The sequence below is a fragment of the Borostomias antarcticus genome (genome assembly GCF_949987555.1).
Source record: "Borostomias antarcticus genome assembly, chromosome: 19".
NCBI lineage: Eukaryota > Metazoa > Chordata > Actinopteri > Stomiiformes > Stomiidae > Borostomias > Borostomias antarcticus.
In genome coordinates this window covers 16,152,776-16,167,477 of record NC_140252.1, presented here as the reverse complement: position 1 = coordinate 16,167,477, position 14,702 = coordinate 16,152,776, and the positions used below count along the sequence as shown (strand labels likewise).

General features: G+C 48.9%; 1 protein-coding gene across 1 annotated transcript in view; it reads left to right on the top strand.

Annotated features, from left to right (window-relative positions):
- The window catches only part of LOC311321361 (interleukin-1 receptor accessory protein-like 1), a gene marked incomplete at both ends in the record, with an annotated part of 171,107 nt that overhangs the window by 44,089 nt on the left and 112,316 nt on the right, over positions 1-14,702 (top strand). The window contains one exon of the mRNA XM_084453329.1: positions 12,763-13,042. Within this exon, the coding sequence (XP_084309455.1) occupies positions 12,763-13,042 (280 nt within the window). The remainder of the gene's footprint in view (positions 1-12,762; positions 13,043-14,702) is intronic.

Genomic DNA, 14,702 nt, shown 5'->3' with positions numbered 1-14,702 from the left:
GGGGCCAGGATGGACGCATCTGGCGGGGATGGAGGGAAGGAGGGGTGGAGGGATGGAGGGATGGAGGGATGGAGGGAGTCCTCTGTAATCACCACCCAGGCTGTTTAGCCATGGCTCCTCCATGGTAATCCCCGCTGACCTTGGCCGACTGCTGCACGGGACACTGCAGTGCCGTATTAATATGCACACAGCTACTGTAGGAGACGGGCTCTCTCTCTCTCTCTCTCATTCTCTCTCTCTCTCCTTTTCTCTCTCTCTTTCTTTCTCTCTCTCTCCCTCTCTCCCTATCCCGCTCTCTCTATCTTTCTCATTCTCTCTCTCTCTCTCTCTCTCTCTCTTACACTCTATTTCCCTCCCAAACTTTCTTTTTCTTTTTCTCTCTCCTTGTCTTTCTTTATATTAGTTTTTCTCATAACAGACTACGTAGATGGATACAAACAAATTAGTTTTGTTTTGAATCTCTTGGCAGAAATGCAGAATTTTAATTTCTTGTTAAAAACAATAATACAGTTGATTAATAGTGATTATGACAGCAGTGACTCAGGTAATAGCAAAACAGCAAAGAATGTCTTCTCAAATAAGATAATGTGAACTTGTCAGAAATGTTGAGGTGACCATTTCGTGGCTATATTGCATTAGAGGGTATGGAGGTGAGAGGTTGTGAATAGAGCTGAGTCCAGCAGAGGAAGTCCTCTATTTAAACAGGCTTAAATGGATCAACTGACAGCGATGGGGCGCCATCTTTGTGTGACCACTTCAGTTCTTATTTCATATGGGGGGGGTGGGGGGTGCAAAATGTGCTCTGTACTGCTCTATATGGAACATCAAAAAACGGTTGGCCTTTTTGGGGCTATAATGAAAATTCTAAATCTCTAAACGTCTGATTGGTGTGCTGTCGGCCTCTCCACTTCAACAGGGGCATTAAAATCGTCTATAACTGCTCTCTCATTTCAAGCCAATCTGAAGCCATTTTTTATTTCTTTTCAAAGTCCAGACAAGGACACGGTATCCTTGATTCCCACAAGAGGACTAGACGCTACTGTAGTAGGCCTGTAACACAGGGGTGCAGACCAAACTAAAAGCACCTACTGTATGTGTTGGGGAACATTTCACTAAGATCAAGTCCTCCATTACACCACTATCATAGAGTGCTGATCCTGGTGAAGATGAGCAGATCTCTAATCAAGCAGGGCCAACAAACGACATTATTCCATTTTATGTTTATTTTTTAAGAACAGTGAAGAAAGCACGTCACAAGTCAAGTGCACCGCTGTCAAGTCTTACGTGCGTTAAGTAACGCCAGCTGGGAGCGTTTGGCTCTGCGGTCTTATCAGTCTGGGGGAAAGGCTTGGCTCGGGGTCCAGAACAGTTTGCTGCATTGTAAAACCGAGTTTCTGCACACCACAAGTTAGTACTGTAGACTGCCTATGCTGAGAGTGCACTTACTAAATGAGAGCCATTCTAAATAGCTGTGAAATAAATACATCAATTCCGACCCCCAACCTGCAAAGATAGCTCATTTGTAATTTCTGCAGGAAAACGATTGCATTGTTCGTTTTCTAAGCCGCAGCTTGCTCCCCTGTTGTCTAAAAAATTAGTTTTCCATAATAAAGGACTTAAACAGCTGCCAGATCACCTTTGAGTGGCGCTAATTGGCATTTGTCCTTGTGTTGTCAAGTGAGTTTGTTGTCCAGGAAAATTTGAAACTAAATACATACCTAAGAGGATAAAAATGTCCTTCCAGGAATATGATCAATTAATACTAATGACTAATTTACTTTCTCCTCTGATATGAAATCCAGCAAATTTACAATCGTGCAGCTGGGGTGGTCATCACTCTAGCAGTACGTTTCTTGGACCATCGTCCAGTTTAAGGAGTAAGTCCAGTAAATGAATTATGGATATGCAAATGCCAGTGACTGCTGCCAGAATCCCCATTTTCATTTTCCTGGCTTTTTTTTTTTTTTTTACTCCAAGGTGGATTTGTTGTAAATTCAATTTGCATTAAAGCTCTTATTTGCTGACATGGTGCATACACAATATTTAATTATTATTTCCTAGGCATCAATGAGTACTAGACCTACTGTAAGATTTCTCTCTCTCTCCCTCTCTCTCTCTCTCTCTCTCTCTTTCTCTCTTTCTCTCTCCCTCTCTATCACTCTCCCTCCCTCTCTCCCTCTCTCCCTCTCTCCCTCTCTCCCTCTCTCCCTCTCTCTCTCTCTCTCTCTCTCTCTCATAGGGGGATATGGAATGAGGCTCACGGTTGAGTTATGAAGTTATCACGCAGCGTTGGGGTTCTAATTGCTGCTTGTTTTAAATCAAGGATATGAGCACCTCGTTAGGCCCAGTCTGGTGGGGGATGAAGAATGTGTGTGTGTGCGTGTGTCTGTCTATGTGTGTGTGTACGTGTGTGTGTGTGTGTTGGATGGTGGCGAGACATTCCGGGCCCTCTTCAAAGCGTTAACGCTGGCGGTACGGCTGTGACCAAGTGTCTGGTATAACGGCCCCAACAGTCAGAGGCTGTGACCTAGATCCACATTTTGGAGGGATTCATCATTTTTAATAACCAAAGTTGTTGTTGAAGCCAGGAACTGTGGCTAAGAAGCCTACTTGTTAAAGAAGGATTACTGAAGGTGAACGACGTGTGTAGAGAACGATGATTGGACCCTGCAGACCTAAGGAGGGTGGGTCTAATTGGCTGATATACCGTTTGTTTTAATGCAGTTTAAATGTAGGTTTACGTTTTCATATGAGCGTGGGAGACAAGATTGCTATATGAAAGCTCTAGACAACAGACAACACAAAAGTGCCTTTCCTTCAAGCTCAGACTTCTCTCTCTATCATTGCCAGCTAGCTCCATGTCGTCAAGCCGAGTAAGTCGACCGCATCATATCTACTGTCTTCTCTAATTGGATTGCTGCAGTAATCAGTGTGCAACAGGTACATTTTGGGGGGGGGGGTTGTCGTCGGACAGTAATGTCTTCTTAACAGCGTCGTCCGCCTTCGTTCGCGTTCCAGTCCGCTGACTTTCCCAGGGTGCCGGACGCTGTCGGCTCTGCGTGAGGTCAGGAGGATGCGGTCTGCGCGACAACCCGAATTAGCTGTTATCGCCAACCAACTGCTGTAAATGGAATCGTCACACTCTGTTTTAACATAACATAATAGGTTTGGACTCCTCTCTATTGAATTGCTTTACCTCATTACCGAACGAAAACACTGAGTACTGGAGAATATACTCAGTACTTATATATTAATATATTAATATAATTGGCTGTACTGTATATTAATATAATTCTTCTTCACTATCACCATACTTTGTATTTATTATCTTTGTAGTACTTTAAACTTTGTAATAACACTGATTCAAGCCTCCCTCTGTCTCTGTCTCTGCCTCCAGAGCGAGTACCACAGATTACATTACATTCATTTAGCAGACGCTTTTATCCAAAGCAACTTACAATAATTGCATTAATGTACTACTACTCGCCAGAACTCACAAGTGCACCTCCTTTCTAAACAAGTGACTAAGAATAATCTACTGTGGTGATGAAGCCAAAATGCAAGAGTAGCAATATATCTGTAAATACAATAGGTGGTTAAGAGGAATTGTCCAGGTAGTACTTCTTGAAGAGGTAAACCTTGAGCCGGTGGTGAACGATGGGTAGTGACTCTGCTGTCCTGATGGCAGTGGGCAGTTCACTCCACCACATTGGGGCCAGGATTGAAAAGAGCTGTGACCGCGTTGATCGACCGCAGGGGCCTCGGAGTGACAGGGCAGCCACTTGCCCCGAGGTAGAGTATAATGGTTGGGCAGGGGTGGTGGCTGTTCCTTTCATTGTCCTGTAGGCTAGTACCAGAGTATTAAACTGGATGCGAGCTGCTACAGGGAACTAGTGTAGAGAACGGAGAAGGGAAATTGTGTGGGAGAACTTGGTGGTTGAACACCAGACAAGCAGCAGCTTTCTGGACAAGCCCCAGGGGTTTAATGGCTGACACCGGGGCCCCAGCAAGGAGGGAGTTGCAGTATTCCAGGCGGGAGATGACCAGGGCCTGGATGAGCACCTGCGCCGTTTCACCAAGGAGGAAATGGCGAATCCTCCTGATGTTGTAGAGCAGGAGTCTGCAAAAGCGTATAACGGATCTGATGTGCCGAGAGCGACATTTGGTCGTTCAGGGTTGTACCCAGATTCCTCGCAGTCTGAGTTGACGTCACCACTGTGTCGTCAATGGTGATGGCCAGGTTGAGAGAGAGAGAGAGAGAGAGAGAGAGAGAGAGAATTCTGTGCTGATACGGCAAGGCTCAAGAAAAGATAAAGGTCGGCTTATGGTGTTGGCTTATAGAAGCTGACAGTGTCCCTTGAGAGCATGTGCAGCGTTCAGGTCACATACTCACGGCCATCATATCGTTTCACCGCGCGCCAGCGGGCAGACGGGAGTTGGCAGGCTCTTTATGTGGGCTCTGTTGTGTTTCATCAGGCCCTAGGCCTCAACAGTGACTTCTGGAGCATTCTGTTTCACAGGGCCCCGGGCCCCGATAGCGTTCTGTTTCTCATGGCCCCGACATTGGTCACATGCAAGAGGATGACCTTGATTGAGCCTACTGGTGACAGTTTCTGCATAAATACCCGTCCCAGGCTACAGACCAGACAAGCAGACCTTGTGTGATTTTTTTTCCTGCTTTTCGTGTGCCATCAGTTGTTGGTATGGTGCTACTGGTTAGAAAACGCTTGTTTTTACTACTGCGCACGAGGCCGAGCCGGCGCTGGCCGTGGGTCTAGAGAATGCCGCTTCAGCCGTCATGGACATTTAATCGCTTTCATGGACATTTAGTGATGGACATTTAGTGAGGGGACATTATGTGAAGGTCAGGCGCATTACGCAACTGCAGAAACCTTTCTTCCATGCGCTACGGTAGAGCAGTCGTCAAATGGATGGACTATCACTCATAAACACAAAACTGCTTCCCTATATCAATCAGTCTTGTATTAACTTCGCTGGAGGGCATATTTTTTCCATGGACAGATTAAGATGTAATGTCTGCAAATTTATGTAGTGACAACCGGCAAAACGCTTCCTTGTTTCTACAAGTTATCTAGCTTTTTATTTGCCCACAAAAGCTCATTTCTTATCCGTGGCTCCTCCCCCTCCACATATTCAGGTTCTCCCTCCTGGAATCACAGGCACAGCAAAGTTAATTTCGCAAAATTGATGGTCGCTGGAGTCCGGCGCTCACCTAGCCTGGTGTGTCTGCCTTCTCCCTCTGTGAGCTGTGCTTGGAGGCTCTTTTGTCCTCCGTGCGGCAATCGGAAAATTGGCCACAGGTGCACGGTCTCTCTGTCAAGGTGAGCGGGGGGAGGGGACCTTGCCTCCCATCCACGACTTGGCCAAGTTTCAGCACCAGGCACCAACTTGGCCAAGTTTCAGCACCAGGCACCAGGCTGTCCATGGTGCTGACTGCTGCGCTGTCCATGGTGCTGATCAGCCAGGAGAGCAGATCAGAATTATGCACAAGACACGGGTACCATGTGTAACAAAATGATTGTATGAATGAATACCTCTTTATTCATCTGATGGTGGTCAATGCTGTCTTGGCAGGTCTTATCGGCCCTCATACAGTTAGAAATGGACTTTGATTCCAGATGGAAATGGACTATGATTCATCATCGGTTGATAAGTCCTTATCGAGGCCACATGTTAATACCCTTCCTGTGTTTGTAATTGAGTATTTCCCCTCAGGGAAAATGTTGAGACGTCTGTCCCACGACTGCTTTGTCAAATCATCATTATGGGAATGGCCCAGAGAGAGACACTGATGATCCCTGATTGCAGAGTGATTGGGATTCACCCCAGCTCTGCCTCGCAGCGTCTGCCTGATAAACCTCTCTGCCACCACTTTCGCATCCCCATTGAGAATATCCCTCCTTATTAAGCATCGTCATGGATCCTTATGTCCTGTTTTGATAAGTGACCTTCTTGAGAAGATGAGATAGGTGCATCAACACCCCCCATATCCCCACCCCTCCCCCCCCGTGCCGGCGCCCTCCTCAGTGAGGCCCCTCTCCCATCCCTCCGCACCCCCCCCCCCCCCACCCCCAATCCCCCCCCCACCCCCCACCCCCCCCCCCTCCCGCGGCGGCAGCAGCCAATCAGAGCGGGGATCTGATACGGAGGCGGGGGCCAATAAGAGCGCCCGGCAATGTGTATTTTTGATAGGAAAATACTTTTTTTTTGGGGGGGAGACTATTTGCATATAAATTAGGGTGAGGGCTCTTGGGGAGCGGAGGGGGAGAGACAGAGACAAGCGGGCGAATGAAGATGGAGTGTCATGAGAGTAAAGTGCATGAGGGACAGAGAGAGATGGAGCAGCTTTATCTCTGCGAGGAGGGAATAGGAAATTTAAATGCCACTATTGCCATGAAACGCAGCAGGCGACCGGTGTCAGGACGGTTTATTTTCAAATGTTGATAAAAGGACCCTATAAACGACCCCAATTTCTTATTAAGATGGCCTATTAAGTGTCTCGACAGGTTGTTTCCATAACACGTCCATGTGTTTATAAAAAAAAAAAGGCTTGTTACTTTTACATATTCAAACGGGAAGCACCATGCTAAAAACAATAAATTCCCATTAGAGCTTTGCTTGAGACATTATCCTAATTCGACTCTTTGGCACCAGAGATATTCCCCGATATCTCCCCCTATAGACTCTGTGATTCCCCGATATCTCCCCCTATAGACTCTGTGATTTCCCGATATCTCCCCCTATAGACTCTGTGATTCCCCGATATCTCCCCCTATAGACTCGGTGATTCCCCGATATCTCCCCCTATAGACTCGGTGATTCCCCGATATCTCCCCCTATAGACTCTGTGATTCCCCGATATCTCCCCCTATAGACTCTGTGATTCCCCGATATCTCTCCCTATAGACTCTGTGATTGCCCGATATCTCCCCCTATAGACTCTGTGATTCCCCGATATCTCCCCCTATAGACTCTGTGATTGCCCAATATCTCTCCCTATAGACTCTGTGATTGCCCAATATCTCTCCCTATAGACTCTGTGATTCCCCGATATCTCCCCCTATAGACTCTGTGATTGCCCAATATCTCCCCCTATAGACTCTGTGATTGCCATGAAGTCCCCCCCCCCCCCCCTTCGTTTCCACTAGCTCCTCCTCCACCTCCTGACTTCATCTCCTGCTCGCGCCGCCAGCAACGTCAGCCGACCTCCTCGCGGCGCCCATACCCATATCCACCTGGACTCTGATTGGCTTAGACCATACTCCAGTTGAGTGGGTCTCCCCGAGCAGGCAGCCTGCGTTCTCCCACCTCACCCCCAGGGCCTTTCCCCAGATGTGTATTGTGCAGATGGTTACATCTAATTGTGTTTATTCTGGTCACCAGAGGAGCCTTTGCGGTAAAGTAATCTCCCCCACCATGCCCGCCGGTGGAAAGCCTTACCTCAGAGCTATATTGATCCTGATTGAGACTTGATCTGCTCTGGCAGTGTTTCCACAAGATTAAAAAAAAAAAAAAGGGGCAAGTCAGGGTTTAGATGAGGTCAGTCTCTCTTTCGCTCTCAGCAAAACTGTCTGTGGAGTTGAAAGCTTCCTTCTGGATCCGGGGTCTTTGCCAGCAAAGTCACGCCATCATTTGCGAGGGAGACAGGACTGTTGTCATTTCAGTGTTCCTCCTACTCTAAAGATCACACCGGTTTATTGGTCCAATAGGGAGGCACCTGCAGTCAATATCAAACTGATTTACATGTGCTTGCCTCCTGTGGACACGTAACCTCCTCCACTCTCGCACCATGTGGAGGGCACGTGCGGACCTGGGCATGATCGTAAAGGCCGCCCTGTCTGCCTGTCGGAAAATTACACACCATCTGCAGGTATTTATGGAGTATACGTGACCTTTTAAACTGCCAGCGTGCCCATGTAAGATTTACTGTTAACATGTTGATTACACCTGTGTCAACCGTATACTGCCCCCCTTGATCCTCTAGTACAGTATGTTGATCAGGAGAATATCAACCAATCCACAGAGGGGCTCATCACTGTAAAGACAAGGATTGGGTGCGCAATGCGGACGTGGATGACAAGCCAATCGGAATGAGATAAAAGTACCTGTCGTTCATATTTCCACCAATGGTAATCCGCGGGGAGCCTGCAGAGAGAACGCTCCTCCCACTCTGCTGCTTTGGCAGCTAGCCACCCAGGCTAATCCTCGAGTTCAAAGAGAGAAACGTTCAGCTCTTCACACTGAGGGGTGCTGCTTCAAAGGATTAGCTCTGGTCTCTGTGTTCTGAGCCCCGTTCACCTGATTCCCTTGAACGTGAGCTTTAGGACCGCACGGTTTTCTACTTCAAATCAAATCAAAGGTCAAATCAAATCAAACTTTATTTGTATAGCGCATTTCATACACAGATGCAACAAAATGCGCTTTACAGAGAGCAATGAGGCGGTTGGCATAGGTCCCACCCCTACATATTCCAGAGATACACTGTACGTGTTTCAGGTTAGGGTTATGGTTAGAGGCGGTACGATTGCATTTGCTCAGTTAATTCTCAGTGTCTCCTACGCACGGCTAAGAGCGGAGAACATGTCCTTCCTATCGCGAGGTCGCGATTAGCCGCGCTGTTAACACAAGACCCGTGTTTACAAGTTCACCCCACCGAAAGGCAGTCGGGATGATTATCGTTCAGCTAATCTGTCCTGTTCCCTCTCTCTCCGTCGGTGTTCCCGACGCTCGGAAGCAGAGACGCTTTAATTGAGTTCATTTGAACTGAGCACCGTGTTGGTTAGCTGCCTGCACGCTACTCCCGGGTTTCTTTGTTGACTGAAATGAGCGCTAACCTGCCCCCCCCCCGGTGTCTGGGAATGGGCGGTTCCAGCGTTGTTAGGATCATGACAGAAGCTGCTCTCTCCTCAACTGCTGAGTCCATTCTACATATGGGCCTCAGGGTGATTCGGTTGAGTACATTGCAGAAGAAAGGAGGCCCATATACTAAACTATATTCGTTCCACGATAAGTACTCAATTAAATCTGTTGACGTCTGAAATGACAAACCAGTTGGTCGCCCTCAGGATGTTTTTTTTATTTTTACAACTGTCTGTCTCTTATCTTTAAAAGACTGGGTGAAACCACAAAGAGTTCACTTGAAAATTATTTCCTTAAAACAATTTGGAGATAAAGAAACCTAATATCGGCGATAGCCCTCTTTCCTAATTTGTTTTCCCGCCGTACCGAATGTATTCAGTCCTAATCCAATGTATGTTCTTTTTTTAAACCAATATATCTTCTTTTTTACCGGGGGGGAAAACCCTTCCCACTCTGATAGCGGGCGTCACTCATGTGAACCTTTATCTAGCTGTATGGAGACACAAAGGGAGAAGATTGCCTGTGTTTAACGGTTAAGCCGATACGGAGGGCAGTGACGGGAACGGTTGTCAGACGCTGCTCCGTGTCACATGACTTCCTCCGTTCCCTGCGTCTCAGGTGGCTCGTATCAGTCTGACCGCTAAGAGCACATTCACTATTCTACCGGCCAATTTTTCGGTTTTCATTTTGCGGCGTACCATCTCCAACTCTTGAGTATTTGATAATTGCGTTATCGTTACATGAAACTCTACTGGATGTTATGCAATGCTTTAGGTTGGATGAGGGGATCTGTGAATGTGTCAAAAAGTTTTTACTCATATGAAAACATGATTGTATTATGTAAAACCATCACTGATCTTTGCCAGTAGTGTGTTTAAGCTACAGATGGCATCTCACTGTATTCAAACCACGCTTAATTTGAAAAGTCTAAGTGGGTCTCCCGTTGTATGTCAACAAGCAAAGAAGAACAATGCATATGCTGTATCCTCCAATGACTTACTGTACTTCTGCTATATTTATGTGTATGAATGTGTGGTCGTTCTAAGATGTGGGAGTTTTTCTACATAACATCTTGAGTGACGATGAAGCGATTTAAATGTTGCCAGGCTCAGATGCATCGGACATTAGTGTCTGTGGGATAAGTCTTGCTCTTGCATTTTTCTGATTAGAAAGTATAGGCGTGGATGCTCGGATTGAAGTGTCAAGTCTGTTTACACCACTGACGCTCAGCAGGCATATTCTGGGAAACCATAATTACATCCCGGCTGTGACGACTGTAACCTTTATTTAGTCTGAATGAGCACACTGCATCTGCAGTAACACTCGGGTGTTAAAAAGTAAAATGTGACAAAGTTTCGCAATCGGATTATTCTAGCGATATGTGTCCCTTCCAGTTAATCAGGGAAGCACAGCGATACCGGGCTGCCCAGGGCTGCTGGGAAAACAGCGCAAAGGCTCAGGGAGCCGGCTCCCAGAACGGTCCCCCACAGTCACACACACACACACACACACACACACAGCAGCTCTAGTGCCGAGCAACAGTACTTGCACAGCAACAATGGTGCCCGCGTGCACCCACGATGAATGCTCTCGGGGACAACGTTACAATGGAATCCCAAATGGCGTGCATGAATCATGGGAACCTCCAGCCCAATGGGTCCCGCCGACCCAGATGAATCATGGTACCCCCCCCCCCCCCCCCGACCTGCCCCCTCCTCCTAATTAGCTGCTGAGTTGTTTCTTTTGTAAATAAAACATTTATGGAGACACAATTAGCAGAGCCTGTTGAGTGCTTGGCAGCTGTGCTCACCAGCTGTTTTAATGGACAACGCGCATACGCAAGTGTGAGGGGAGGGAAAGAGCGAGTGAAAAAGCACACCATCGAGGGACAGACAGGAGAGAGAGGGGGAGAGACAGAGAGAAAGAGAGAGAGGGGGAGACAGAGATAAGAGAGAGAGAGAGACATGTCATGAGAGAGTGCTGTCCTTACCAGATAGTATTCAGAGGCTACTGTACATTGTCTAGCATGAATTTGCTGCGGAGCCTGGTGATGCTGTGTGCACCAGACTACGAAGGGAGCCAGACACACCCCCCCCCCGTCACCAGGAACAGGGGCAGAGCAGGGCCGTGGCTGCCCAGAAGAGGGCTCTCGTACCGGGGACTGCTTTGGTTGGAGGTGCCCTTGGTGATCTCTGGTCCTCCCAGGGTTTCCTGTTGAATTCCATCATGGCAGCCCCAGTCCCCATGGAGGCAGTGATGTAACGATGTACATGATGGAGATGCAGGCAGCATGACTAAGATCCTTGCCAGTCACTCAGAAGGTAGGTAAGCATAAGTACTCCCAGAGGGGGAAATTGCACTGTGGGAAATGGAGTTATTGACCGAACCAGTCCGATCCGTCCGGGACTAGAGGAATGTCCAGCAGGCTGATGGTGGTGTGGCTCAATGTTGGATCCAGCATATTGTTATGAGTGACAGGCATCTGCTTCACCCAGTACAGCTACAGTACTGTACATGCATCAGGCGACACTGTAGCGAACCGCTCATGAATAACTGGAGAGTTTTCCAATTGAGAGATGATGGGAATCTGGGATAATTGGTGGCTGATATGAGATATCCTAATGGTTCAGCCCCCACTACTGTATGGCCCATAGAGCCTGTTCAACAGTATCCTCAAAATATTAATTTATTCTCAACAGAAGATTGGTATGGTGCGGTAGCAAGCTCAGATTCATTGAAAGTGTTACGCATGGACACATGGATACAGTAGATATCCCCTCTTTTTGCACTTACAATGTGGGCGAGCCTGGTACTGATCTGGTACTGACCCGGTACTGATCTGGCACTGATCTGGTACTGACCTGGTACTGATCTGGTACTGACCCGGTACTGATCTGGCACTGATCTGGTACTGATCTGGTACTGACCCGGTACTGACCTGGTACTGACCTGGTACTGATATCTCCAGAAATGGACCGGGATGGACTGGGCCAGTGTGTAACCAATAGGTTGGTGTTGGATACTGATTGATTTGACTGCAGTGTGTACATACAGTATACACAATACTATACTGTAAGTGTGAGGATGGAGATATGTGGGAGAGGTCGAGGGGGGTGGAATGGTGTGTGTGTGTGTGTGTGTGTGCGCGCGCGTGTGTGTGTGTGATGTACTGTATTGGCATACGACGTGATAGGAAAAGCTATATTGGCATTATGCTAGACGGTACACATCATTGTCGAAGCTTCTCATGCACAGCAAACACTTGCTAGTACTCGGTTCCCTGAGCGCCCGTAGTCCGGCCGAGAGTGACCGCTGCTCGGCTACGTTCCGACCCTCTGATCTCTGTCGGGCGGCTCCTCCCCCCCTGGCATCCTCCCTCTGACCCCACCCCGCCCTCCGTTTGCCCCTCGTTAGCCGCCGCGCTCGCGGGTCACAGGATAGGCAGTCGACCGTTATCGCCCGTCCGTGGGCGGCGGGTATAAACCCACTGTGCCGTCCTACAGGGGCGCTCGAACCGCGTTGGGACGAGAGACGAGGACTCTGGGGGATTTGTCTTTTTGAAGAGGCAGAGGCAGCCTGTGCTCGGCGGAGATGGCCTAACTCCACACGGGTTGTCAAAACAGGAGTGGGTTCGGGGGGGAACATGCTCTTCAATGCTTTAGCGAGCGCAGACAGTGGCGTGATTTATTGCGCTACAGGATCTGCTGGCAGAGGCTTGTCAGGCTCACGATAAATTTGACCCGGTACTCACTGCCAAAATTGTAATTTCCAGTGCTGTTTTTGTCATGCAATTATACAAATGTGCTCAGTGCATCATTAAAGTAAATGTTACCTCTCCTGACTCCGTCCCGGTAATCCACCTTTTTCTGTTTCCTCTTTCAGTCGACGGCTGCACGGATTGGTCGGTGGACCTCCTGAAATACAAAGTGCTTTTGGGGGAGCCCGTGCGGATTAAGTGCGCTTTGTTCTACGGGTACATCCGGGCGAACTACACCCACGCGCAGAGCGTAGGACTGAGCCTCATGTGGTACAAAAGCACGGGACACGGCGACTTCGAGGAGCCCATCAGCTTCGACGGCGTGCGGATGAGCAAGGAGGAGGACGCCATATGGTTCCGGCCGACGGAGCTCCAGGACGCGGGCCACTACTCCTGCGTGCTGAGGTGAGTCGCGGCGGTCGTCTCCGGCCCGGAAACGCCTGGAGGCGATGCGATGCAATTCAGCGTATTTAAACCAAACGGCATTTTTATTTTATTTCAATCGTTGCTTATTTAGTGCCCTGTGGCCCCGACCCCCGCCCCCGCCCCAGGGCATGCTGGGACTTTAACCCTACCCAGAGAAAGGGTGGAACAATTTGGAGGGGGGGGATTCTGGGACCAGCTGCACATAAATCACGCTGTGTTTAAAGTCCTCCCCTGTTACATGCCTAATGAATTCTCTAATCTCCGTCCAAACAAGCCTTGGACTTGGGTCCACGCTGCCTTGGCCCCTCCCCCGTACGAGGCCCCTACTGTACTTCACTTAACATGCTAAATAATTTCTTTACTTTACTCTGGGGGACGATATGGCATTTAAGTGCCATTGGCAGAGACATAACTCTTCGGCTCTCACAACTCACAACTCCTCATGTTTCTTAAAGCAGGACTGGAGTTTGGGGTGATGTGCGCGGTGGGGGGGGGGTGATGGAGGGGTGATCCAAGTGCCAGAAGTTGGGGAGAAGAGAGAGGAGAGGCAGAGAGAAAGAATGATCAGCGGAGGAGATAGATAGAGAGAGGAGGGGAGCACGGAGAGGCAACAGACCTTTCACCCACTGCCCTATCAGCCTCCTCCGCTTGTCCAATAAAAAAAGGGGGCGCCGGCAATTGTATGATTTATGACTTCCATAACGTCGTACAGTCTCCGCCTGCCCGGCTCATACGGAGAGAGGCTTTTGTTCGTTTAAAGGCGGTTTATATACGCAAGCGAGAGGAAGGTCACGCCAGGTGTCTTAGAGCCTGTAATGACCGCTGTTTCCAGCTCCGGGTAGCAGAGAGGTCAGTCTAACTATCAAACACGCTGAACCGACTGAACCAGGGTCATAGGTCGGCCCGGTGCTCCATCACTCTCCATCCCTCCGCTCCTTTCACAAAACTTGAATACTTGTTGATGGAAATAACAGACCTGGTTTCTATTCAGTAGATACAGCGAAGGTGGTGGTGAAAAAAAGAGAGTTTACATTGTGTGTGTGTGTGTGTGTTTCTGTGTGTGGGTTTGTGTATGCGTGTGTGTGTGTGTGTGTGCGTCAGCCTCTTGTTAGTCAGTCACGGAGAGGTGATTGGGTGTGTTCCAACAGACGGAGTCAGCGTGACCTCCCTCCTTCACACTCCCCATTCAGCGGAGGGAGTTAGCGCTGTCACTCACCGCCAGCAGCTGCATCCCCTTGTCAGCCGGGGCGCCGCCGCCGCCGCGCTGGTCCCACAATCCTCTCCTCGCCGCCGCGTCGCCCGGGCGACACAGTCGCTCAGCTCGGAGTTATTGTGCAAATCTTGATTTGATTTGGACGAGTGTGTTGCCTCGTGGCCCCTCGCAACTGCGTACGACCAATTAGAGGCAAGCGCTCGCGTCCGTGCTGAGCCACCGTGAGAGAGGGCCGTCACCTCGCCCACCCCGGGCAGACAGACAGACAGACAGACAGACAGACAGACAGACAGACAGACAGACAGACAGGCAGGCAGGCAGGCAGGCAGACAGGAAGACAGATAGACAGACAGACAGACAGACAGACAGACAGACAGACAGACAGGCAGACAGACAGACAGACAGACAGACAGACAGACAGACAGA